Source organism: Molothrus aeneus, chromosome 10, assembly GCF_037042795.1.
Source record: "Molothrus aeneus isolate 106 chromosome 10, BPBGC_Maene_1.0, whole genome shotgun sequence".
Lineage (NCBI taxonomy): Eukaryota > Metazoa > Chordata > Aves > Passeriformes > Icteridae > Molothrus > Molothrus aeneus.
The window spans coordinates 23972889-23992087 of record NC_089655.1 but is presented as its reverse complement, the minus strand read 5'-3'; the positions used below and the strand labels follow the sequence as shown (position 1 = coordinate 23992087).

Here is a 19199-nt window from a genome sequence, read left to right as displayed (position 1 = left end):
CATTTTCGAGTGTGGAAGCCGCCGAGCTTCTACAGCAGCCGGAGCCGCCCGCGCTGCCGCCGCCTCGCCGGGGCACGGAGCCGCCGGGACGAGCAGGTACGAGCTCGGCGGGAGGAAGCGATGGCGGTTCGCCTCAGGGCCGTGGGCTGGGGGGGCTTCGCGGCGGAGGAGGTGCCCTCAGGAGGCTGCCCCGGGCAGGGGGTGCTGAGGGGACGGTGCTGATGGCGAAAACGGAGGTGCTGGGAGAGTTGAGGGGAGACAAGGGATGCTGAGGTGGAGATTAAGAGTTTTGAGGGGAAGGTGCTAAGGGCGAGACAAATGATGTTGAAGGGAAGGCGCTGAGGGGAAAGGCTCGGGGTGCTGAGGAGGAGGCGCTGAGGGGGAAGGCGGGAGCTGCCGAGGGGATGGCAGGAGGTGCTGGGGGACCGGCGGGTTCTGCCCCGCGCCCCATTTCCCCACTTCCCCCTGGGCCGGAGGGAGCAGAAGCGGCGGTAGCGCCTCTCCCTCCCCGGGCCGGGCTGCCCCGCTGAGGGTCCCCCTGAGGGCTCCGGGCACGGCGGCTCCGTCCCGGCTGCTGTTGGCACAGGGCTCCGAGGAGCGGCTTCCCGAGGGGCTGTGCAGCCCAAGGGCTCCCGCCGTGCCCTGAGGGAGCCCCGCGGACCGGAGGACGGGAAAGTTCAGGGCCGCGTTTGGGTAGCGGAGAGACCCGACTTTAATCTGCTTAGAGAGGGACCCTTCTATCCCTGGCTCTGCCTGCTGCTTTGATGCTTGAAGGGTGAGAGAAAAATCCCAAGAAAGCTCTTAACGATTGGCCATTCGCTTAAAGGAGCTGGACTCGATGATCCCCGTGGGTCCTTTCCAGCTCGGAATATTCTGGGATTCTGTGACTTGGAAAGAGGGTGACAAGGGTGCAGTCTGGCTCCTCAGGCTTTGAAAAAGCCCCAGATTTGTCACTGACAGGGCTTGTGGCTATCAGATTTAATCGGCTGTTAATAAGGAAGCTTTTCTGTCCGTCTCCGGCTCTTTTTCCGCCGTCCCCGTGAGGGAAGCGGCGCTTGGCAGGAGTGATGCTTTTACCGAACACCTTCGAGCTGGCTCGGGGGAGGGGCTGGGCACGAATTTGTTAAATTTGTTAGAGACGATGTGGCAGCTGATTTATCGCGATTTAAAAGCTGAGGTCAAGTAGTTCGGCTTGTTCATGCTGGTGAAGTGTCCGGAGGGGGGGGGAAGGGTTGGGAAGGTAAATAGGTCTATATTGCACAATTCTGTTGGAGTGGAGCAGTTCGGGGGGGGAAAAATAAAAAAAAGTGCTTTGAGAGGCTGTAATTGTCCGCGACAGCCATTGCGGAACAGTTCCGAACGGGGGTATAGACTGAAATTGCCTGGAAATGAGTTGTGTCTCTCATTTCCCCCCTCCCCCATTGTCCCAAATGAAGGACTCTCATGAGAGTGTGGGCTGGGGGTAGGTCTGAAAACGTCAAATGATTGGCACCAATTGTGAGATGACTTTCTAACCACGTCAGTTTTTTATCTTGTGAGAAGTAAACTTTCTCATGTCTGTTTTTCTGCGAACTCGCTTCGCCACTTGCTGCGATTTCAACTCTTTGGGGGGAGAGTTTTGCTCCTTTTCTTCTCATCGGGTGCTTTCTCTTCACCCGTTTGGGGAGCTGTGCTCGAGTGCCAGCTGATGGCTTTTGTAATGCTCGTCCTTGCTCAGATCACTTTAACATCCCGGCTAGATGAAGGTATTTCGTTTTTGCTTTCTCTCTGAAATGCTGAACGCTGGCAGGAGGGGTTGTGTTGTGTTTTGCGAGCAGAGTGTGTCGATTTAAATAATTTAAGAGTCAAATCTTTGCTATAATCACTCAGGGCTTTTGTTTCTCTATCTGTTTATCAATCTCTCTCTAGCCATACAAATATTTAGCACGGATTATTGAAAGCAAAAGGAGTGTCAGGTCTGAAATATAACGAGTTCCTCCAGGAGAATAGGGACATGTGGCTCCTGGGCTTGTTATTCCATGTGTCTTTAACTCTTTTGCCCCCAGCACCAGGGTGGCTTTCAGGGAGCAGAGTCACTGCCCTAACATGTCCCCACGAGCTGGCAGCAGGTAGATCCGTGCCGTTAAAACAGATTAGGTTCAGCCCCTCGATTGGGGGGTGATGTATCTTAAAATCTATCGTTATGAAGCTAACCTCGATATTTTGTTTCAAATTTGGATTTTTGTCTTCTAAATGCCTCGGGTCTTAAGTTTCTAAATGAGTCGAGCATCTGGGCAGAGGTGTAGGTGATTTGCTGGGCTGTAGCTCGGTGCTGAGATCACGGGCTTCTCTTGTTTGTGTTAGCAAAGGAGATAGAGCCCTTCAGTTGTTTGATTGCTTGGAATGGAAGGGGAGCAGCCAACAGGGACCGTGCCAGGCAAGAGCACCAAAACCTCCAGTGCAGCCCGTGGGAAGGGCAGGGAGCCCTTGGAGGAGTCCTCCATGGCCATGGAAGTGGAAAACGAAGGCACCAGGGAGCCTGAGCAGGAACGTCCCCAAGGTAGGTCTGGGCTGCCTGTGCTGCTGCTCCCTGAGCCTCCTCAGCAGCAACTTGGATTTCCAAACCCTTCCCGAAGGGATTTGCTCTTTTCCCTTCTACAAAGCAGCACTTTGGCAATTTCCAAGTGCTTCTAAAATGGTCAAAAGAGCCCGCAAAGAGTTAAAGGGTTTGGCCCAGTCCAAGTGCAAAAGCCATTTGTAGACTTTCTCCTAATAAAGCCTATTTCGGAGCTCTGATCTGCAACATTCTACTGAAGGTTGTGGTACAACAGCAGGATTTTTCAAATTTATAGGCAGCCAATGGTATGGGATTCCTTGGAATGGAATAAATGTCAAGTTTATTTACTTAACTCTTAAAATGATTTGACTTTCTTTTTCATGAAGCTGTGTAATTTCTCGAGTTCCTTGAGTTGAGCTTTCACAGCAAAAAAAATCTGCAAAACCCAGCAGCTGTGTAACACTTTAGGGAGCCAGATGTGCAGTTGTTCAAGGCAGGTATTTGACAAATACATTGAAATGGGTGGCAAAAACTGCTGCTCGTTGGAAGGAGGAATTGCTGGTGCCTGGGGAAAAGCTGCTCTGCTGATATCCAGGGGGCCAGTTTGTTTTCGTAACAAACTTCCTGTCTTTGCAGAGCAGCCGTGCTGTCATTGCAGCTTTCAGAGCCTCGTGAGAGATCCCCAAATCTTGCACAGTGACTCTGAAATGTGGCTTTGCACTTATTCATTAGAAAGGCTTTGCCTGCTTCAGATTTGCAGATTTATTGTGATGGTTGGAGCTGCTGGAATTGCAGGGGGCCTGTTAAAGTATGTTGGAATAAGAATTACATAATGAAAGAACAAACCCAGCGATGGGACATCTTAAGTAGCTCTTAAAAAACATTTTGTTTGTGGAGAGAAGAATTTTAATTCCACTCAGCTCATATTAATAACTACAGGCCAAAATGTAGTTTGGTTCGGACAGAAATGATGTTTGCTTTTTTGGTTCAGCATTTTAAAAGGTGTCAAATCACTGAGAGCTTACCATTGGTTTTTTTCTTTTTTTTTTTTTTATCTTTCTGTTTGTTTGGATGGGTTTTAGCAGCCTCAGATGAGGTGGTGGATAATCGAAGTTTAGAAGAGATTTTGGGTAGCATCCCTCCTCCCCCACCTCCAGCAATGACCAGTGAACCTGGTGCTCCTCGCCTCATGATCACCCACATTGTAAACCAGAACTTCAAATCCTATGCAGGGGAGAAAACTCTGGGACCTTTTCACAAGGTATCTTTCTTTTTCCTGAAGTACTTTTGAACCGAAGGTAAGACTTCACTGGGTGCTATTATTCCTTCCTGCATTTTCTTCATCTAAGCTGACCTCAAAATAACTGAAAAAATATTTAAGGTTTAGAAATATTTTGATAGTAATATTCTAAATTAAGTAGAGAAAACACTGAAGTGCAACTTTGCAATGCTGTGCAATTTTAATTTGTCAGCACAGCTTAGAAAAGCTCTCTTTTCTCTTGATTTCGTTTGCTGGGGAACTTTTAGGGCCGTGTTTGAAGCAAGAGAATATTTTTTTGTGCCCACAAGAGACTTACGTGGCTGAGCGTGAAACTTTGCAAAGTGCAGGGCTCTGGGTGAAGCGGTGCAGCTGGGAAAGCTGAGCTCAGCTCTGGGGCTTTTATTCCCTTCTACCTTGGCAGCCAAAGCTCAGCTCTCAGACACTCGCAGGCACGAGGAAGAATCGTGCTTGAAATGGGTGCAGGATTTCTTTGCCTTTGAAGATGACTTTTCCCCAACCCTTCTCTGCAGCGTTTCTCGTGCATTATTGGGCCAAACGGCAGCGGCAAATCCAACATCATCGATTCCCTGCTGTTTGTGTTTGGCTATCGAGCCCAAAAAATCCGATCCAAAAAGCTCTCGGTGCTGATCCACAACTCTGATGAGCACAAGGACATCCCCAGCTGCTCTGTGGAAGTTCACTTCCAAAAGATCACTGACAAGGTGGGTTTGATCCCAGCTTTTTCCCTTAAGGAGCTGCACAACTTTTCAGATTTGCTTATTTTCCTTGGAGCTGGGGAAAACTTCCTAGCATGATTAGTTTACCTTTGGGATATAAACCATCAGTGTTAATTAACTTGAAAAATCCTCTGGTGAGTAGGGCAGCTCTTAAAATCTTAGTCAAGATTCTTTAATTTGTTTAATTAAAAGATTCTTTCATTTGCAGGACTAATATGTGGTAGATTTCTGTTTGAAAACAATTTAGCAACTTTTAATCATCATTTTAACAAGAACTCGTTTTAATTTGTAATCTTGTTTACCTCAAGTAAATAAAATTTATTTCTGCAATTAAAAGAATTCATGGAAATTTATAAATCTATATTTGGACATATTAGATATTCTTAAATGTATAACACAATATATGTAGTGTATAACACAAATATATGCATTAAGAAATAAAAGCTATTTAAGAAAAACTTTTCAAACCAATTTGAAATTATTTTAGGTTATTTAAATTTAGAAAAATACATAATGAATCTGGAACTTATTTACACTTTATGTACTGCAAATATGCCTGTAATTTTATAACTGATTTCTCAGCAAAAGTTCTGGAGCCCACATTTTACCACTAAAATTTTTTGAAGCTGATATTTTGTTAGAATGAAATAGAAAGTGTTAGCAAATTAAAAAAATATTTCTTTTGCTTGCTGCTTTGTGTATTGATAAAAACTTTAGCATTTTTTGTTGATTTATTGCAATTGTGGTACAAACAATTTATTTCTCCTAATTTAAATTGCTTTTTTGTGCACACATTCAAACTTTTAAATTTAGGGTCAACCAAAAAAGGGGGAAGTGTACATTGAAATTCCAAAAATGGCGTTAATAAAGTGGAGCATTTACAGCCTTTTTTAGGACCTGTTTGAAAAGACACTTATTTTTTTTCTTTTTGTGTTTATAATACCCAGATTAAAAAATTCATCTATTTAAATTTTTAAACTTTTTTTTTTTTTTGTCTTTGTGTGAACATCCAGAAGCTGAGTTGGATTTCAAACCAGAGAGCAATTTGAGAGCTCTTGGGGGTTAATTTGGGTGAATTTTAACTTCTGGAAGCCTGGCAGCAGCTTGATTCTGGCTGGTAAAAGGGAAGGTGAATGGAAGCTGTCTTTTGAAGCTGCTGCTCTCCCATTTGCCCCATCTTTAACTTTTTTTTGCCTTTTTTACCTGGTGCAGCTGCTGTGGAGCTGGGAGCGCAGGGAGCTCTGCAGGGACACGCAGCCCTGCAGCCCGGCCATGCACAGGCAATTCCTGCCCCTCTCAGGGCCAAAGGCACCTCAGGAACACAGCTCAGGGCTTTTCTGTTCACTTCTCCAAGGGGTTTTTTGTTGTTGTTTTTCTCTCTTTTCAAGAAATGCAATTTTAAGACAGCTCCCACTTCTACAACTCAAGAGTCCATGCTAAAAACACGCCATGACGAAACTGATCTGGTTAATTGTGAAATAGGAGGTGAATTCCCATCCACAGTAATTGTTCCTCTGGCTTTGTGTTTCCCCAAAGCAGGAAGGAGATGATTACGAAGTCATTCCTGACAGCAAATTCTGTGTCTCTAGAACTGCCTATAGAGACAATTCCTCCACCTACTACATCAATGGCAAGAAAAAGACATTCAGAGATGTTGGGGTGCTCCTCCGAAGCCACGGGATTGACCTGGATCACAACAGGTTCTTAATTCTCCAGGTTGGTGTGTGAGTAACAAACACCCATTTGAAAGTTGCATTTCCAGGTAAAATTCTAAAAAATGCAGCTTTGAAAAGCTGCCTTGGAGGCCTTGAAGTGCTGTAGCAGCACATCATGGTTTGCATGCTCTGCTCAGGGTGCAAATCATTATCTGCTGCTGCAGGAATTGAAGGCTCAGGAGCACAGGGATCCCTGGCCCTTTCTCCAGGAGGGGATTTTGTGCTCGCTCCGCCCTAGCAGCACGTAAATATTGGAGTGTCAGAGAAAGCTTCAACCCCAATATTCTTGTGCTGCTTCAGCGTGGCAGAGCCTCAGCACCTGGGGCTTCAGCTCTGAACTGCAGCAGGGCTGACTGAAAGCTGCATTCTCCAACTGCTTCAGCTGCTGTGCTCCCACAGCCACAGCTCTGCTGAGACACCAGGCTGGGAAATGGATTGGGCAGGAAAAATCCCCCGAATGTGTTTGTTGTTTGCCAGCTCCAGAAATGTTTTTAACCAACCTTCATAACTCATTACAGTTCAAAACTAATTACAGTTCACAGCCCACACTGTAAAATGAATCACAATTTGTCAATATTAGATCATTTATATTCATGTTTGACCTTCACATTCTGAGGCTTGCTTGCATCTCTTTGCTGTTTTAAAGTCAGGCTAAAGGGAACAACTTTATTTTTTTTTTTCCTAGTTTTTAAATTATGAGAATTTTGCTATGTGCCAGCCAATTAAAATGTAAATTAAGCTACAAGTATTTAAATATTAATTCTATTAAATAACTATTTCTGCCATTACCTGTAATTACTACCAAGTCCCAAATCAACTCTGGCCTAGAAACCAGTGATCAGTGGGAGCTTCCCAAGGTCTGAAATGTTTAATAGAGTTTATTTTAGGCTGGATTCTGTCAAAGGAGCTTCCAGTTCCCCTCTAAAAAACCAAAATATTTCAAGAACTTGTAGCTGGGTGGCTGTGCTTGCTTCACTTCCTCCAGGCTTTCTGTGCAGGCCTTTTTTACAGCTACACCCACAAAAAGAGGATATCTCTGTTTGCAAGTCTCCATGCCAATTAATGATTTCCTCCAACACTTCATTCCTGTGTTTTCTGCTTCAAGATGGAGCGAGAAGCACCTCCAAGAAAACAACTTGGAGTAAACACATCCTTTTTTTAATAAATACAATTGTTCTGCAGTCTCATTTGGCCAGAATTTCCAGCAGGGAGAAGTGGAAAGTGCAGGATGGAGCAGGGTGGGAATGCTGGCCCAGAGACCCCAGAGCTCAGTGAGAGAGCACTGGCAGCAGGGGAGGGCAACATCTGGAAGAGAATATGGAAAGCTTCATTTATTTTATATTTTTTTTTCCCCAAAATGGAGTTGGTTTTCTCCTCCCACAAATTGTGTGAATGAGGGGAACATCCCTTTTATTCCTAAAAGCTGGAATTTCAGGTTTTCCACCCTCCAAAGGGAAATCAAGGGAAGTACAGCAAGAATTGACCATAAACCAGAGCTCTCCCACCACAGTTTTCATATTTCATCACACCAGGCTTTGTCTCACAAGCTGCACTGAGATTTTCTGCCTTTTTTAGCATCTCTGACAGGGCAGGGCCTTTCCCTTTGCCTTTTGAAAGTGAAATCCACTGATCTGACTGTACAAAATTCAGTGTTTCCACTTGGGAAATGTGGCAATACTTTCCACACAATGACAGCACAGCTTCAACCCCCAAATCCTAACATTTAGAGTCAGAAGTTAAAATAATTTAGAGTTAGAAGTTAAAATAATTTAGAGTTAGAAGTTAAAATAATTTAGAGTTAGAAGTTAAAATAATTTAGAGTTAGAAGTTAAAATAATTTAGAGTTAGAAGTTAAAATAATTTAGAGTTAGAAGTTAAAATAATTTAGAGTTAGAAGGAAATAAAACCATCTAAGGCTGTGGATTGTTATCACAGGAATTGCATTTTTCCCCCTAATATTTTTCAAATAATTTAAAATTGAAGGGATAAGTAACAGGTTGATTTGGCTTTTACTTTTTTTTTTGGTTTTTAGCAGCAAAACTAAGAGTTTAATTAAACTCAATTTAACCAAGTCTTTATCATTTAAAATCAATTATAAATATCTGATTTTTGACTATACCAATAGGGTGTAATTAAAATATTTCATTTGTATTCTGGATTTTGGGAAAAAATATGAATGAAGGATTCTCAAGAGTGGTTTGGGTGTGTGACAGAACATTTGCTGTCACTACTAATGAAAAAGTTGTAGGAGAACATGTCCCACATGTAGTACCAACACCTTCAGAGCTTTGATTTTATCTTGCTCACATAATTGCCATTACTCAATGGAAAATATTTGCTTTTTAGAAGGCTGCTTCAGGGGTTTTTTTGCTTCCTTTTCCCCCTTTCACCCCCTATTTTGCAGTGGTTTTCTGCTGATTTTGGTGCTTTTTAAGGTAAAATTTGAAAGCTGAGTTTTGATAGAGGTGTTTCTGCTGATGCCAAACTGAAAATATTCAAATCAAACTGCTGCTGACTTCTGTGAATAAAATCACAAAAAAAGCCCAAAAACCACCTGTGGGAAACCAGAAAATGTGAGAGTAATTGAGTAATTCTAGCAAAGTTACAAATTCTGTGCCTGAGCTTGCAAATGGAGAGAAATCTGGTTCCAGTGGGATGTTGCCAGCAGAGAACAGGAGGAGTTTGTCACTTCTGGGACCCTGAACTCCAACACTCCATGCTTTTAATCCATTTCCCTTTAGTGCTTTCACTGCTTCAGGAATAGAGAATTATTTGGCATTATTCTAATAATTATCATTTCAAGCAATCACAAATATGTTGCATTTTTAATGAGCTTGCCACAGCCTAAAACTGCAGCAGGCAAAGCTGCACCTTGTCACTCCAAAAAGGAGATTTTGGGGGAAAACCTGGCACCTTGCTGCTGCTTTGCTGTGCTCCTCACCTTGGAGAGGAACAAATCCATCCATCAATCAATGAATGAGCTTTGGCTGGAGGCCTTGCAGGGCCCCAGGGCCTTTGTGCTGCTCGCTGCAGTGACCCCGAGGGGCTCTGACATCCCAGCCTCTGGTGCTGTCCCCTGAGCACAGGGAGGCAATGGGAGCCCTGGGCTGCAGGGGGAGCGTTTGGGACCTGTGGCCACCCCTGGCATGGGCAGGGGGAGGAGCAGAGTCCCCAAAAAGGGGGGGAAAGCCAAGTGGAGCTGCCCAGGTAACCCCCTCTGCATTCATGGCAACAAACTTGGACATTTATTTCAACTTAGTTCACAATCTTATGAACAAATTCCAATTGTTTTAAGTCCATTTTGTCCTAATTATACAGTGATTTTTAGTAGAATATATTTGATAAACTTAATTTAAATATTCTCCTGTCATCTTAGGTCTAAACAACTGCAGGGGTTTTATTTGGTGCATTTTCCAACTGGTTTTATTTTGTATTTTGGAGCTCAGTTTTATCCTGTGGCAAGATGAGGCTGCCAGGAAGGAAATTCTGTCAGGTTTTTCACCTGCTCCCGTGTGGAAACAATGTGGGAGCCACTTCCAGGGGAATGGGGAGGAAATGAGGGAGAGATTTTCTTCTTCTTTGAGATAAAGCAGAAATTCCCAGTTGTTGAGGTCTGTGCTCCTGATGGGACACTGGGGCTATGAATTGGGCTATAAATGGGATTATAAATGGGGTTATAAATGGGATTAATACATAGCTGTGCTGCCAGCATGGGGGGTGAAGAGATGGTTGTTCCTGTAGGAAATCCTGCAGAAAAACATGGGAAATGGCAGGAGAAAAGAAGTGAAAACTGAATATTTTCTTTAGGACACCCCAATAACAAATCAAATGTTCCTGACTTCAATTCCAAAGTGATTCTGGATTTGCACTCACTTTGTGCTCTGATATTAAACACAGCAATGTCCTTAAAACTTGGGAACTTTCCAGAATGCAGAATTGGAGGTTTGTGCACACAACTGAAAGCTGTGTAAAGGCTCAGTCTGAGGTTTTCCTCATCTCTGGCCACTGGTGACACTGCAGATTTTCAGAAGTGTTTTTATTTTGGATTTGATTTGATTTCCCCCTGAGTTTTCCTGGAAAGGAGGTTCTGGTGCTTTTTTTTCCCCCTATATATTCACCATGTGGTAAAATTGAAGTGCAAAAATGAGACAGGACAGCAAACATTAAATAACAGCAACAATAACATGGAATTACAAGGGAAAAAAAATCTCAAAACAATCTGTTGGAACTTCCCAGAGCTGTGTTACAGCAGAGGGATAATGAGGGAATTATGGGAATATTTGCTCTCTCCATCCATATTCCAAAATCCATGTGTGCAGAATTGCTCAATTCGTGGGCAAAGCTTTGTGGGATGAGCTAAAATTAATAAATAAATTGGAGATGCAGAAATGTAGGATTGATTTCTGCCATTCTTTATTGTACTCTTGCTTAAAAATGAGAGCTACCATTACCCAAAGCCAAGTGTGGGCACATAAAGAAAAATTAAAAATGGAAATCTGGGAGAGAGGGTGAAAACAGTGGAAGCTGCAGACAGAGGAAAGGAGACACTTCTCTCATTTTGCTGCCTAAAGGCTTTTTGAAGAGAAAAATGCACTTTTGGTGCCTGGCTATCAAGAAATTGAGGGCACAAACCAGGCAGGAAGTAAAAATGCAGCGAGAAAAGCAAATTCCACAAGACCCAGGCTGCTTTTCCTCGGACTGTTCCTCACCCTGGCTGCTGCTGCACCTCCAGGCTGTGTCCCACAGGTGGAACTGGGGCTGCAGGAGCCCAAAGCTGAGCTCAGGAGCAGGAGCTCTGTGCCAGTGCTGGTTCCAATGGGTAAAGAGCAAAGGAAATGCAGGAGTTGGGCTTGGGATTGCTCTCTTTGAAATCCCTAGATAAATTAAACAGTTTCTAACAAACAGTGCAGGTGTTGTCATGGGATTTCTCCTTTGCACAAATCCTCTGTCCCTCTGCCTTTGCTCCTGGTGATGCTGAGCAGTTTTCAGCTCCTGGAGAAGCTCTTGCAAAATCTCTTTTTATCTCCATTTGCTTCATGTTTGAGAGAAGTGAAACATTGCTGTGCTCTGGAAAACAGAGTCAAACAGAACTTGGCTTTTCTTAAGAAATGTTTGTCCTGTGCTGGGTCACTTTTGTCTCAATTCCATGGTAAAAAGCTCAGAAAATGATAGAAATTGGGGTGTAATTTGAATTAAATGGTTTTTTTACATGTGGACAAACAAATAGCAGATTTTAGCTCTGGCTGCTCTAATCCTGCACAAAAGTGCAAATCAAGGTGGTTTTTACACTGCTTACATTAAATTTTAATCACTCATGTATTTATAGCACTATTTTATCCCAAATACCCCTTAATCTTGTGCTGCTTGATAAATTCAATTATGTGCCAATCACTGCATTCAGATATTAATTCCACTTCATTCATGTCATACCACAAAATTGCAAAAGAATTGATGGAATACTTGCTTTAGAAAGCAAAGGGTACATATTGAGAAGTTGCAATACCAAGGTATGATTATTGTTAAATATTAATTTCCAGGACAGTTGGAATTCTGCTGGAACAGCTGTCATGGTTGGATTACAGTGAAGTTTGCTGAGACTCAAAGATTTTGGTCTCAATAAGAAAACTCCCTTTTATGGGGGTTCAAAAAGCCTTGAAAGCTTTGCTCTTATAAAAATATGCTGCTGCTGCTAGAGTGAAATTACTAAAATATTCTTCTGAATTTCAAAAAATGGTCTTAAAAATCCTAAATATTCCTAAAAATACCAAATCTCATAGTCACAGTTGTGTCACATAAAATTTTCTGGCAGTTTAATGGGATTTTGAAATCAATTTCTGTTCTTTTGAAATCAATTTCTGTTCTTTTGAAATCAATTTCTGTTCTTTTGAAATCAATTTAAGTATTTTGCCCTGTCCCCAGCCAGGGAGGGTTTTCCTGCTCCATGGTGTTGCATTTTCCAGGAAATACTTTCTCTAAAGCCATTTCTTCTGAGCACAGCTGGGATTTTCACTTCAGTCAGATGTCACATTTCTCCATCTCTGATCAGTGGTGGAGAGTTCCCTTAAAAAGTCACAAAAACAACCCAAACCTCAAGCAGCACAAGAGCACCACAAAATTCCCCTCAGAAACCACCCCAAGTGCCCTGAGCTCCAGGGTGCATTCCCAGCTCCTGAATTCCAGGCTATCCCAGGGCTCTCAGCTGTTCAAAGCTGTTCAAAGCCAGCAGAAACTGAGACTGCAGAATGCTGGGAAGGGTCCTGTTTATACCCCCTTGGTGCCAGAATCACCTGTGGGGCACTGACAGAGCTCTGGGCATGCTGCAGTGACAGTCTGGGCACAAGCCAGGCCTTCCCAAAGCTTTATCCCAAATACTCAGGGATGGGGAGAGCAAGCAATCCTCAAGAACAACCAACACCTTCCTAGGCTGTGCAGGGACAGCTCAGCCTGCCTGGGAGGGGCTGGATGGGATCCTGGGGAGCAATTCCTGCCTGGGATGGGATCCTGGGGAGCAATTCCTGCCTGGGATGGGATCCTGGGGAGCAATTCCTGCCTGGGAGGGGATCCTGGGGAGCAATTCCTGCCTGGAAGGGGATCCTGGGGAGCAATTCCTGCCTGGGATGGGATCCTGGGGAGCAATTCCTGCCTGGGGGCAGGGCTGGGATGGGACTCCCAGTGGCTGCCCCTGGAGTGTCCAAGGCACCCTGGATAGTGATAAGTGCTCCTTAAGGCCCCTTCCACCCCAAAAAGTGGGGTTTGCTCTTCATGAAGAGTTCTCAGCCTGCTGTCAGTAATTTTTCAATGCCAGGGCCTTTTTGCCATCCCTGTCTCCCCCACAGCAGAATTTTGGGATGGGTTGTGGTGGCTGGATCCCAAAGCTGCCTCATTCCCATTGAGCACTGTCCCAGCACCCCACAGTCCCAGTCCCACCTCTGGGGCTGGGATCCCTGCTGGGGTCAGCACTTTGTGCCACAGCTTTGGGGAACAGGAGCCAGTCCCACAGGGAATGTTCTGGAACACAGCACATGGCAGTTACCTCTGTAGGCTCTTGTTTCTGGACCACAACTGCAGGAAAAGCCTCATGAGTAGGTGAAACCTTCCCTTTACCAGGCAGTTAGAAAACCCTGTTAAAAGCTCCACTCCATGTGTGCCAGAAGAGCTCAGGTCAGAGCTGTGCTAGAGGCTCAGCTGTGTTCCTGCTTTTAGAGAATACAGGGGTTGTGGGCAAATGCAGAATTTTAAACCAATGCTGGAACGTGCTGCTGATGTTGCCAGTCCTGAAACTTCTTTTAAACTTGTCCTCTTTACTTAGATACAATAGAAAATTAAATTCTTAAATTGAGGAAGTCTCTTAAACATCACAGCTGTAAATTATTTAGCTGTGCAAAGAAACACAGGTTGCAAATTGCAGGAATTTATTCCTCATGCTTTTCACCAGAGCAGCCAGTTCCAGCTGAGGAGGGCTCTTCCCTTATTTTACAGCCTGCTCTGTCCTGCTTTGCCCCAGGGCTCAGCTGATGCCTCGGGGATGTTTCCCCAGAGGAGGTGCTGCTGTAGGATCCCCATGGGTGTTCCTGGCAATTCTGTGGAGCTGAACTGCTGGGATGTGTGTGCCTGCTGCAGAGCTGGGGCTGGCCCCGTGGATCCATGGGGATGGGGAAGGCTCCACATGCTGCAGAAGCTGGGATTGTGTTTGTAATTCCATGCAGAGCTCTTGCACTGAGTGCAGAACCTTCCCACGGGGCTTGGTGGGAATGGAAATGTGGAATCCTGGTGTGGTTTGGGTGGGAAAGGACCTTACACCCCATCCAGTGCCAGCCCTGCCATGGCAGGGACACCTCCCACTGTCCCAGGGGCTCCAGCCCCAGTGTCCAGCCTGGCCTGGGGCACTGCCAGGGATCCAGGGCAGCCCCAGCTGTGCCAGGGCCTGCCCACCCTGCCAGGAACAATTCCCCATCTCCCACCATCCCTGCCCTCTGGGTGTTCCCTCCCTCCCTCCCTTGGGAACAGCCTCTCCATCTTCCCTGCAGCTCCCTCAGGCACTGCAAGGTCTCAGTTCAGGCACCCTGGAGCTTCTCCAGCCCAAATCCAAGGCTGGGCTGTCCCAGGAATTCCTTGCCCCTGTGCAGGTTTGCTTGGTCCCCGTTGGCATCGCCCATGGCTGGCTCTTGACATCCATTTTGATTGTGTGAGCAGAGCCTCATTTCCTGCCTGTTGTAGCCACTGCTCCCTGTCCTGGCTCCCTGGGCCACGGCAGAGCAGCAGAGGGCAGCGATGGCAGAGTGCAGGGGCTCTGCTGCAGCCTGGGCACAGCTGCAGCGCCGGTTCTGGGCAGCTCTGAGCCCCTGCCCTCCCTGCTCCTCAGTGTCTGCCTGCCCCGCCTTGCTTTCACTTTCACCACCAGGGCAGCTCTACAGTCACCCAGAGCAAGGAGCTTCGGGGCTTTTAAATTCACTGCTCAAATAAGGCATCGAGCAATGAGCACTGGTAATCAGTTAGGAAACACATAAATGGAGTTTTAGCAGTTGTAAAATCTGTTTGCTCTGTTAATCATTGGCAAGAAGAGCAGGTACAACCTTTTCACTCTCCTTTATCAAGTCAAGGAAACTTTGAATTTCTTTTCTGGAAAAATATATTTTAATTTTTTCTTTTTGTTTCTTAAATCTGGGCTGAACTAAACAGATTTCTTTATATATTAACTGAATAGTATATATATTAAATAATACTTCATACTCTTATTATTTAATTAATAATTTCTAAATACACTTGTTTTTGCCTTCAATAAGAAAATAATTCAAGAACTCACATAGAGAAACCCCACAACTGCACCATCATCTTTCTTAGAGGTGGTTAATTGTATTTAGCCAAAGAATAGAAATTTGATTAATTCCTTGCTTGTCCATAATTGCCATTTTCCCCTGTTAAATCCAAGGTGGGTTTGTGCTTTCCAGCACTGAACACCAGGGCTGTGAAGCCAGTGTAGAAACCTCTCAGTGCTGACCAGCTTGACTGAGTTCCATCTTGCTGGGATTGTTTCCTGGTGGATGGAATCAGAGGAAATGCTGCAATGCCAGCGGGAGAAAGGCTGCTGACAATCAGAGGCTCTGGGAGGCTGCACAGATCCTCCCCAAGGGCTCACAGGCAGTTCTGGGGACAGAATCCACACCTTGGTGGCAAGGGAGCAAACTGGGGCTTTACACAATCCAGCAGCAGTTATCCACAAATTGAGTGTTCTGCTTTTTGAGATGTGCAACAAATAAAAATGAGAGTTTTTGGGTTTTCAGTAACACAAACTGTCCTTGTCACTGGCTCTGTTTAATCCTTTCTAAATCTTCTTTCTGAAAATTGAAATTCTTTTTAATACCACCTAAATTAGTTGAAATTAACATGATACATAAAGGGAAATGACACAAAGGAACCCTCATCCCAAAGAATCCTTTTCTTTCTCCACCAAGGAAGCCTCAATTTAATTAATTCCAATTCCAATTGATCCAGCAGCCAGGATTTTATGGACTTTGTGTTTCTAAAGAGACCCTTCAGGGATTTCAATCCTGATTGAACTCTCTTGCCAAGGACCTGCTTTATTCTCTTCTTCTCTTTTTAGGTTGTGGAAACACATTTTGAATCTTTAGAGAATGAAGCAACGGTCAGACCTGAAAGGTGGCTCCACTTCACCTTGGAGAGAAAATTTCTCTTTATTCTGATCTTTGTTTTCCCAAATAAATGTGAAGATTGGACTTGATCTTGGAGACCTTTTCCAACCTTAATTATTTTGTGATATTCCAGTTTGAATAATTTTAATCGCTGCCTTATTTTATTCTTTTCTTGTAACATCTCATACTCATTCCATAGATTTTTTTTTCAGAATACTTTCCCCATCCCAAAAAAACCCAAAAACCAACAAACTAAGAAAAGACCCACCAAACTTTTGTTTCCCAAGGGGGAGGTGGAGCAGATTGCCATGATGAAGCCCAAGGGGCAGACGGAGCACGACGAGGGGATGCTGGAGTACCTGGAGGATCTGATCGGATCCGCGCGGCTCAAGGAGCCCATCCACACCCTGTGCCGCCGGGTGGAGCTGCTCAACGAGCAGCGCGGCGAGAAGGTGAGAGAGGGAGCGGTGCTGGGGTGGGACATGGGCCCTGGGAGCGGTGCTGGGGTGGGACATGGGCCCTGGGAGCGGTGCTGGGGTGGGACATGGGCCCTGGGAGCGGTGCTGGGGTGGGACATGGGCCCTGGGAGCGGTGCTGGGGTGGGACATGGGCCCTGGGAGCGGTGCTGGGGTGGGACCGGCCCTGGGTATGGAACCGACCCTGGGTATGGAACCGACCCTGGGAGCGGCCGCTGGGGTGGGACCGCAACCCTAGGAAAGGAACCGACCCTGGGAGTGGCTGCTGGGGTGGGACCGGCCCTGGGAGCGGCCGCTGGGGTGGGACCGGCCCTGGGTATGGAACCGACCCTGGGAGCGGCTGCTGGGTATGGAACCAACCCTGGGTATGGAACCGACCCTGGGAGCGGCTGCTGGGGTGGGACCGGCCCTGGGTATGGAACCGACCCTGGGTATGGAACCGACCCTGGGAGCGGCCGCTGGGGTGGGACAGCAACCCTGGGTATGGAACCGACCCTGGGAGCGGCTGCTGGGGTGGGACCGGCCCTGGGAGCGGCTGCTGGGGGTGGAACATCAACCCTAGGAGCAGAACCGACCCTGGGAGTGGCTGCTGAGATGGATCAGCAACCCTGGGAGCGGCCGCTGGGGTGGGACAGCCACCCTCGGAAAGGAACCGACCCTGGGAGCGGCCGCTGGGGTGGGACCGGCCCTGGGAGCGGCCGCTGGGGGTGGAACATCAACCCTGGAGCGGCTGCTGGGGTGGAACCGATCCTGGGAGCAGCCAGTGAGGGAGCCTGGAGAAAAGGAGACTCAGGGGTGCCCCCATCGCTCTCACAGCTCCTGAAAGGTGCCTGTGCTCAGCTGGGGTTGGGCTCTTTCTCCAGCAGCACTGACACAGCCAGAGCACACAGCCTCGAGCTGCACCGAGGGAAATACAGGCTGGATAGCAGGGAAATGTTTTTACAGAAAGGGTGAGAAAGTTCTGGAATGGCTGCCCAGGGAGGTGCTGGAGTCCCCATCCCTGGGGGTGTTTAACAAAGCCTGGATGTGGCACTGGGGGCCAGGGTTTGGTTGAGCTGTTGGGGCTGGGGTGGACTCGATGGTCTTGAAGGTCTCTTCCAACCCAGTGACTCTGGGAACTCCTGGGACGTCCCAAACAAATCACAGCATTTCTGCACACAGCCCTGTGGGGAACTCAAAATACACAGAATTACTGCTGATGCCTCAGGTTTGAGCTTTTCTGTGTTTCCCATTCTGTGCTGCTTTAGTGTGCGGGTCTGGGCTTCACATGAGGGGATGCTGAGCTCTGTGCACAGAGCAGGGAGACAAAACAATTCCTGCTCCAGCTGGGCACCAAGGACAAATGATCCAAATCTCAGCCCAAGAGCACAAACCCCGTGGGCTGGAGAGAGAAAAACAAGCAGGGTGGGACTGCAGGGGCTAAAGCTGGAATGGGACAATGAACTGCAAGGTGCAAATGGAGCAGAACTGATCCCAGGCAGAGACCCCGGGAGCGCTCGTGCATTTTGGGGCCATTTTGGTTCATCTTGGGTGCAGCCCTGGCTGGGCTCTGGTGCTGCCCAAGGTGCATCCATGGAGGAGATCCTTGGAATGAATCCCTGCTCTATTCTGGAGCTCTGTTCTAGGGCAGCCTTCTCAAGGCATCACTGCTACCCTTAAAAATCATACTTTTGTAGCCTTTTATTGGTGTATTGAGTGCTAAAAGGACTAAGCTCTAAATAAAATCAGTTTGTTTTCCTTGATGTGTCCATGGCAAATCCTGTAGCAGACTTGTTTTAAAAACAAACATCCATCACCTCTAGGTGTAGGAATTAAATTAAAACTGGCCAGTCAGAAGGCTGAGATAAAGGAAATCACCATAAAATTGCCTTGCAGAGGTAATTCCTGGTACCATTTTTCTGGAAGATCCATGTCCTACAAAGGGTTTGGAGTTTTCTCCTCATGGTTTCCTCCTGTAGTGCTGGCCCTGCCTCATCTCTGCCCCTCTGTTTTCTCCAGTTAAATCGAGTTAAACTGGTGGAGAAAGAAAAAGATGCCTTGGAAGAGGACAAGAATAAAGCCATTGAGTTCCTTTGCTTGGAAAACCAAATATTTAAGGAAAAGAATCAGATGTGTCAATATTACATGTAAGTAATTCTCAGGGTTTGGGTTGGCTTTTATGTGGTGGGGCTGCTGTTAAACTTTGCTTCAGTGTCTCTAATTAGAAATATTTTCCATTTCTAACTCCAAATTGTTATTAATTTTTGATATTTTACGTAATTCTGTTGTTACACTGAGAATCAGAACTAGAGATTCATTGTGGAGATGGAGAAAAGTGAGGATTTATTGTTTTATTTTCCTAGCCATGACTTAAAGAAACGAATCAATGACCTGGAAATGCAGAAGGAGAAAATTAATGAAGAAACTAAAAGTATTAATGAGAAAAGCAGTAAACTTGCAGAGGAAACAAAAATCAAGAATAAAGCTTTGAAAGAACTTGAAAAGTGAGTACTTTAGGGATGTGCAGGACTGTGTTTTACATGTTTCCCACCAAAAAATTAAATTATCTGATGACCAGAGTCACTTCTGGTACATCTAAATACACAAAGAAGCATTTAAATTAAATGCACAAAAATAAATTAAATGCACAAAAATAAATTAAATGCACAAAAATGAATTAAATGCACAAAACTAAATTAAAGCAAATTCACAGAGGTTTGATTTGGTTCTGGATAAGGTACACAATTACAATAAGGAAATGTCTGATCTTTTTAATAGATTTAAAATATTTCTTTATATTGGCTGTACAAAAAAAGAATTAGTAAATGCTTTTTATATTTACAAC

General features: G+C 45.5%; 1 protein-coding gene across 1 annotated transcript in view; it reads left to right on the top strand.

The window, feature by feature from the left end:
• The first annotated feature begins 1665 nt into the window (after positions 1 to 1665).
• The window catches only part of SMC4 (structural maintenance of chromosomes 4), a 28011-nt gene continuing 10477 nt past the window's right edge, over positions 1666 to 19199 (top strand). Inside the window, exons 1-8 of the mRNA XM_066556633.1 lie at positions 1666 to 1745; positions 2344 to 2539; positions 3619 to 3797; positions 4328 to 4519; positions 6074 to 6250; positions 16187 to 16351; positions 18374 to 18501; positions 18718 to 18858. Of these exons, the coding sequence (XP_066412730.1) occupies positions 2383 to 2539; positions 3619 to 3797; positions 4328 to 4519; positions 6074 to 6250; positions 16187 to 16351; positions 18374 to 18501; positions 18718 to 18858 (1139 nt within the window). The 5' untranslated portion in view covers positions 1666 to 1745; positions 2344 to 2382. The remainder of the gene's footprint in view (positions 1746 to 2343; positions 2540 to 3618; positions 3798 to 4327; positions 4520 to 6073; positions 6251 to 16186; positions 16352 to 18373; positions 18502 to 18717; positions 18859 to 19199) is intronic.